Source organism: Papaver somniferum, unplaced genomic scaffold, assembly GCF_003573695.1.
Source record: "Papaver somniferum cultivar HN1 unplaced genomic scaffold, ASM357369v1 unplaced-scaffold_76, whole genome shotgun sequence".
In the NCBI taxonomy this organism is placed as follows: Eukaryota; Viridiplantae; Streptophyta; class Magnoliopsida; order Ranunculales; family Papaveraceae; genus Papaver; species Papaver somniferum.
The window spans coordinates 3,099,778-3,101,880 of record NW_020650526.1 but is presented as its reverse complement, the minus strand read 5'-3'; the positions used below and the strand labels follow the sequence as shown (position 1 = coordinate 3,101,880).

Below are 2,103 nucleotides of genomic sequence, written 5' to 3'. Positions count from 1 at the left end.
CATCGAACAAATCAACTTCCACACAGTTAGTATGCCCAGAGGGAATACAACTTCACAAGTTCAATCCGAACATCGTTTCGGATAATCTCATTCATAAAAAACACACAAGCATGGAGAGAACAGTGTGGATGGTTCATTAACATGGACAAAAAAGGGTATGCGTTCTCACCAGAAATATTGAGAACATCACCCATATCATAAACAGACTACAAATGCCATAATCAAACCTCAATCGTTGTCAGATTATCTCAAACGAAAGCATTCCTTTACCACTTTAGTTTTCTCAGCAACAAAAACAGTGTCTAAGGTATTATAATCGCCAGTAAAAGAATAAGAAGATATACACACACTAAACTGAAGTAAACCCCATTAGGAAAAATAAGAATTACAAAATCCCAGTCTTATTAAGGGTTTATCTTTCTCATCTAATTAGATTTAGTCATTTATTCATACTTTCACAAACACAAACACAAAAAGAAAAGAAAAACATACCAGATACATTTGCCCCATTTCTCCTTGTACTGTGAAAATTTCTTCACGGTGCTCTTGGATCAGTCCCATGCGGCCATACATAAACCATCTCGTCCCAACCGGTACTAGCAAGTAAACCTTCGACAAGCACACTCATATCAACACCAACGGCAAATTCAGTATGATGATCATATCTCCCAACAAGCGAATCTTCAACTTGATAATCCCACAAACAAACCGTCATATCATACGAACACGAGGCGATCAAACTCTGCCTATGGGGCGAGAATTTAACTTTCCTAACCGCATAACTATGCCCATTCAACACAGTAATCGGAACCCTAAAATTCCTCACATCCCAAACTTTAATCGACTTATCAACCGAAGCCGTAACTATCAAACAATCATCATACTTATTCCAGTCACAAGACAAAACCTCAAATTCATGAGCAGGCAGTATCATAGTCGAAACAGGCTCCCTCACATCCCAAACCCTAACAGTACAATCCCCGGAAGCAGAACAAAATATATCAGCATGTCTAGGGTTCCACACAGATTGATAAACACAATAAGCATGTTCTTTAAACGTCCTCACACTCGTCGGACGATCAACAGTCCATAATTTAATCGTATCGTCCCAGGAACTCGTAATAAACGAATCGCGACGAACTGGATTCCAATCAACAGAATGAACTTCACGAGTATGTTCAGATAATGATCGAATTGGATTACCTGCTGGTGGTAAAGCTAAATCGTATAATTTCACAGAACCATCGGCGATTGCAGCAACGAGTAGATTTTCATTCTCTTCAGACCATGTAACATCGTAAACACCATCGGCTGTTTCGAATGATGATATCTCTGCCATTGGACCTCCGGATGGATTTATATCAAGAACATGAATTCTTCCATTACCGAGTATGCCGAAGTTTTGTGATGTGGCTACTGCTAATCTGTGTTCATAGAATGGACTGAATTTCACTGAGTATCCGTTAAATGGGGTTTTAAACATCGGCATGATTCCCGATTTTTTGATAAAATTTTTCTAATTTTTTTCTCGCAGAAATATGTATTTTAGCTAACTATCTCTCACTGATCTATCCATTGAATTTTCTGCAATTTCTCGAGTCTTTCGAGTATTCTTCAGAGTCTGTACTCCATTGTTGTTTGAGATTAGGATTTAGGAGTCCAGTGAGTTTAGGTGCTATTGGTTGTAACTTATTATGGTACGATATGGTTAGGCCAACTTATAACGTTCAATTTGGACGGCAAGATAGAGGTATGTAAGTGTAGTCAAAATAACGTTCTCCAAGGCCGATTACTCGCCAAATAAGTAGAAATTAATGTTTAGTCGCAAAGTTATTGGGCTTTAAATTGTCTAGTCCTGCCATCTCAAGCCTAGTACTGGGGATCCAAATTTTCTAAATTTCATATGGGTTAATCATTTCTTGAACGATTCAGTCCAAAACCAATTTTTCCATGGACAAAAATACCCCATAGCTAACTATTCTTCGTAATTTAGTTTCCATTTTTTCATCATTTCGTGGAAACAGCTCTCCCGGGCGAAGAAAAAAAATCATAAAACCGAATCTCGTCGTTTCAATGAAATTTCGGTCTACAAACCTAATTATG

The 2,103-nt window shown here is 38.0% G+C and overlaps 1 protein-coding gene across 1 annotated transcript; it reads right to left on the bottom strand.

The window, feature by feature from the left end:
• Positions 1-341: 341 nt before the first annotated feature.
• On the bottom strand, positions 342-1,676 carry LOC113344458 (peroxisome biogenesis protein 7-like). Its single transcript, XM_026588427.1, has one exon. The coding sequence runs from the start codon at positions 1,487-1,489 to the stop codon at positions 536-538; it is 954 nt and encodes a 317-aa protein (XP_026444212.1). The 5' UTR covers positions 1,490-1,676; the 3' UTR covers positions 342-535.
• Positions 1,677-2,103: the final 427 nt, after the last annotated feature.

Coding starts and splice junctions, on each gene's coding strand:
- LOC113344458 (XM_026588427.1), bottom strand. CDS start 1,489: ATGCCGATGTTTAAAACCCCATTTAACGGATACTCAGTGAAATTCAGT.